This window comes from Salvelinus namaycush, chromosome 32 (assembly GCF_016432855.1).
Source record: "Salvelinus namaycush isolate Seneca chromosome 32, SaNama_1.0, whole genome shotgun sequence".
In the NCBI taxonomy this organism is placed as follows: Eukaryota; Metazoa; Chordata; class Actinopteri; order Salmoniformes; family Salmonidae; genus Salvelinus; species Salvelinus namaycush.
The window spans coordinates 5,659,454-5,663,730 of NC_052338.1; the positions used below are offsets into that span (position 1 = coordinate 5,659,454).

Sequence of the window (4,277 nt, forward strand, 5' to 3'; positions counted from 1 at the left end):
CTAGACTGGCTCATCCATATATCCTCTATAGGGTCTACTCTGATAAAACAAAAATAGACATTTCATAAAGTTTCTAATTAGTACACGAAGCAAATCTAATATTTGTCTCCTTCAGTAATATGTTACTACTTTCATACAGTATATGCAAGGTAGATCGTAAAAGTGACGTTTCCCTGATACATAGCAGGTTATGATAACTAACTTGGCAGGTGAGGATAAGTAACGTGGCAGGTTAGGTGAATTACGTGGCACGTTAGGAGACTGAGGTTAAGGGTAGGAGAAGGGTTAGGGTTAGGCTTAGCCACAATGATACAGCCACGGACCAATGGCGAGCATCAATGGGTAGAACTTGACATCAAGAAATGCCAATATCAGAAAACGCCCCTAATTGTGGTCTGCAATTACACCCTTGTAAAAGTAGAAATTATTCTCCCTTACCTTTCCTCCCTCATTCCTTCCTGAAGGGGTCAGTCCAGGTCAAGAGTTCACCGCCATCATCCATGCCGTCTCCCCATTGGTCTCCCAGTCTCAGCCAATCATGAAGCTGCTTCAGGTGGTCTCCAAGTCCAAATACTGTTCACAGGTGAGTGTGTTTTAGCATGTCGGTGAAAGAGAGGTCATAGGTAGCAAACAGACTGCTCTACATTGCTTCATTAAGCCTAATAACCCTTATGCTTATTGTGTCACACTCTATTCCCTCCCCCTTTTCAGATCATCAAGCCTTCATGCTTACTGTGTCACACTCTATTCCCTCCCCCTCTAGATCATCATCCTGTGGAACAGTGAGAAACCACCGCCCCACAGGAGTAAATGGCCCCCCATGCCTGTCCCCCTCACTGTGACAGACGGTAGGAGGAAGGTGAGTGACAATGACGAGTCGCCAAACCCAGGCCACGAGTGGCAGAATGACACACTGTCACCCCCTCTGACCGTGAATCTATGGGAGTGACCTTCCTTTGTCACTGCTTGTCATTGACTCATCCTCTCTCTCACCATACCAGACCTCAGTGGAGCAGACAGTGTCCCTGTCATTCCTTCATTCTCCAACGCACAAACCAACCACATTCAAACTTAACAAGGAATGGAAATTACCATCTCTCTCTCTCTCTCTCTGCAGACGAGCAGTCGTTTCCTGCCCAACGTGGCCATAGAGACAGAGGCAGTGCTGAGTCTGGATGAAGATACAGTCCTGCTGACCAGTGAGGTATGACCTTCCTATACAACAACACACTGTGGTAGAAAACACACACAGACACACGCTTAAGCCATCTAACTGTACTCACTCTTCCCCGCAGGTGAACTTTGCCTTCTTGGTGTGGGTGAGTTTTCCTGAGCGCATCGTGGGCTACCCTCCCAGGAGTCACTTCTGGGACCCAGTGAAGAATGCGTGGGGGTACACCTCCAAGTGGACTAACGAGTACTCCATCGTTCTGACAGGAGCAGCCTTCTACCACAGGTGCTGTAACCATAGAATCGGCCTCCCCATTCCAGTCAACCGGTCAAATTGCCAGGGTTAGAGGTTCCAAGCCCTTTCTATGCATTCTGTTTCTATGACTGTCACATCATGTACAGCTGAGCAGTATATCTACTGACCCACAATAGAACATAGAAAACAAACTAAGAACATTCAACAGATGGTCTTTGAGCTGTGACTACTACACGGGGTCCCTTAATGCCCTTGCATTGCCATGCTTCATGTACAGTTCAATATCAATACCCCAACCAACAAGATCTGACAAGTAGATACATACATCGTCTACATCACCTATTTCTTTGCCCTCTTTAATGATCACTTTGCTATCTCTCAACCTTCCATTTCCTCTCCATCAGGTACTATCACTACCTGTTCTCCCACTACCTGCCCCCTTCCCTGCGGGCACTGGTGGACCGCACCTCCAACTGTGAGGACATCCTCATGAACTTCCTGGTTTCCGCCGTCACCCACCTGCCGCCAATCAAAGTGGCCCAGAGGAAACAGTACAAGGAGCTTCCCAGCCCACAGGTGAGGCCCCACCCATCAACGGTGAATCTGACCAATGAGCTGCCCAGCCCACAGGTGAGGCCACACCCATAGATGGTGAATCTGATCAATGAGTGCTCATTATGAGTTGTTTTTTAACAATATCAAAGCATGACAGTTGTATTGGTGTCCAAAACAAAGGCAATTAAATCACTTTTTAACAAGGGTTAGACAGCGTCACATCACTAATAGATATTGTTATAAAATAATTTTCTGCACTGCACCTTTTCTGCACTCTCAGGCACAAAATACATCTGAATGTTATTGCAGTGAGAACACACAATACTAATCAAGAGCAAACCCTTTATGTTCAAATGACCTCGGCTGAAAGTCAGCCCGTTGAACAACCTCAACAAAACCATTTCCTGTAAATGTCCGCTGCCAGTAATTGACAGTTGCTGATAAGAATGACAACTCTTTTTAAACATGACAATACCTTCACTCCAGTCTATTTTAGTGAAGATGAGATTGTCCCAGAAAGACATAGAGTGTATGTCAGCCTGTACGTCACAGACTGAAGGGTATTCCTTCCTACTCTATCAGACTGGAGATAAGAATAGTTCTGAGCAACCCAATGTGTCCGAAGTGAGATCAACTAGCCATCGTAATTGTAACAGTTCCCTAGTTTTCTGACCTGCAATATAAGTATCAGCCACACACCTTTATCAGCCTGTAGATAAGATTGAGTTATGACGTCGCCAGTAATTATCTACGGTATACATTCCCACAGTGTACAGAACCATAATTCCATTTGTTCATCCCGTCTGTACATTGATGTGATGTGCCACTTTGCGTATGACGACCTTGGTTTCAAACTCGCCCTCTTTCTCTCTCCTCCATATCCTCTTTCCCTATCTCCTCCTAGGGTACGAAGATGAGTGCTCCGTGGGCCAACCCAGAGCACTTTACCCAGAGGCAGGAGTGTGTGAACAGCTTCGCCAGCTGGTTCGGATACATGCCCCTGGTCCACTCCCAGTTCCGCCTGGACCCCCTGCTCTTCAAGGACCAGGTGTCTGTCCTGCGCAAGAAGTACAAGGACCTGGAACGTGCCTGACGGACCAACAGACGGATAGAGGAATACAGTGTGGAGGCCTGGTCTGGTGGTTAAATGTAGACAGACAGACAGACCCTGGTGGACTGATCTGATGATAAACGAGGAAGAAAGGGGACCTAAAGCGAAGCGCTAGACTCTGCCTCCAGGGGCCTGAGACAACGGGCTATTTGAGGAGGAGAATATGGAGGAGGCCTAATGACCCTTGTGATTGGTTCCACGTTGGTAAAGGACGGGTGAATGAACACTTGTTGAAGATGTCAACCACTCCCATTGTAGTCTGAATGGAGGGGATCCGTATTTCATATCGAAGGAAGGCGCCAAGCGGACAGTTGCTGGTGCAGTGCACTGCAGCTGGCGTATTTCTACAGTACATCTGGGAGTTGGGACAGTCGAAAAAGCAATTGATTCATTTCACATCACGTAACTGTAAGACCAATAAAAACATTTCCCAAGTGCAAGTGGTGGTGTTCAACTCTCATGTAGACTTTTGACGTCACAAAGCATCACTTCAACTCCATTCACCAGACCCTTCAAAGTATCAAAGGCAACGCAAACATTTCTCACAAAATCACTGTTTTTACAATGTATTTATTTTGTAGAAAAAGTCTAACCTATTGCTTGTGATTTCTTCGAGATCCTGCACAGATCTCGAAGAAAGGCTCTCAACCCTTAAGGTAAACAGGTGTGTGTTGCCCAGCACTCAGGAAGCGAATCGCATTAATGATGCTAAGACACACACACGCACACCTGAGATAAATAGCTGCCATGGGCTAATTTACGATGAGATCCCATTGTCTTCAACTCAGTTCACAGGTGACACTCACAAGTGTTGGTAAACAAAGAATACGGGCAGACGTTAAGCACTGACACTAGGTCAGCCTCTTGTGCACTGAGCGGAATTCATAACACTGAATTCAAGTTTATTTAGCTGGTCCTGAGTCAGTGATTATCACCCCCAAAAAAGGCTGAGGAAAACGTATGTAGTTTAAAATATATATATATAAGTAAACTCTGAAAGCACCATACTGTAAAGGTAGATCACCCAAAGCTTCCAGCGGTCTATCTCACACCAGAACAACAATGGTTGGAAGTACTAGGGCCTAGAGTTTTCTGGGTCAGGAAAAACTCATGGCCCCTAGTGGGAGGGCATTGTGAAGTGCAGTGAGAGAGGGTCGGCGGGAGGGGGTGAGGTCATCTGTGATG

General features: G+C 46.3%; 1 protein-coding gene across 4 annotated transcripts in view; it reads left to right on the forward strand.

The window, feature by feature from the left end:
* Positions 1-3,532, forward strand: part of LOC120027266 (exostosin-1c) — an 87,771-nt gene extending 84,239 nt beyond the window's left edge. For 2 of the 4 annotated variants that reach the window (XM_038972180.1, XM_038972181.1), the window contains exons 7-12: positions 465-583; positions 764-859; positions 1,118-1,204; positions 1,296-1,456; positions 1,831-2,056; positions 2,886-3,527. In XM_038972180.1, coding sequence (XP_038828108.1) covers positions 465-583; positions 764-859; positions 1,118-1,204; positions 1,296-1,456; positions 1,831-2,056; positions 2,886-3,074 — 878 coding nt within the window. In that variant the 3' untranslated portion in view covers positions 3,075-3,527. Of the gene's footprint in view, positions 1-464; positions 584-763; positions 860-1,117; positions 1,205-1,295; positions 1,457-1,830; positions 2,057-2,885 lie in introns of all 4 variants that reach the window. The other 2 variants (XM_038972179.1, XM_038972182.1) reach the window with 2 other exon arrangements.
* The last annotated feature ends 745 nt before the right edge of the window (positions 3,533-4,277 follow it).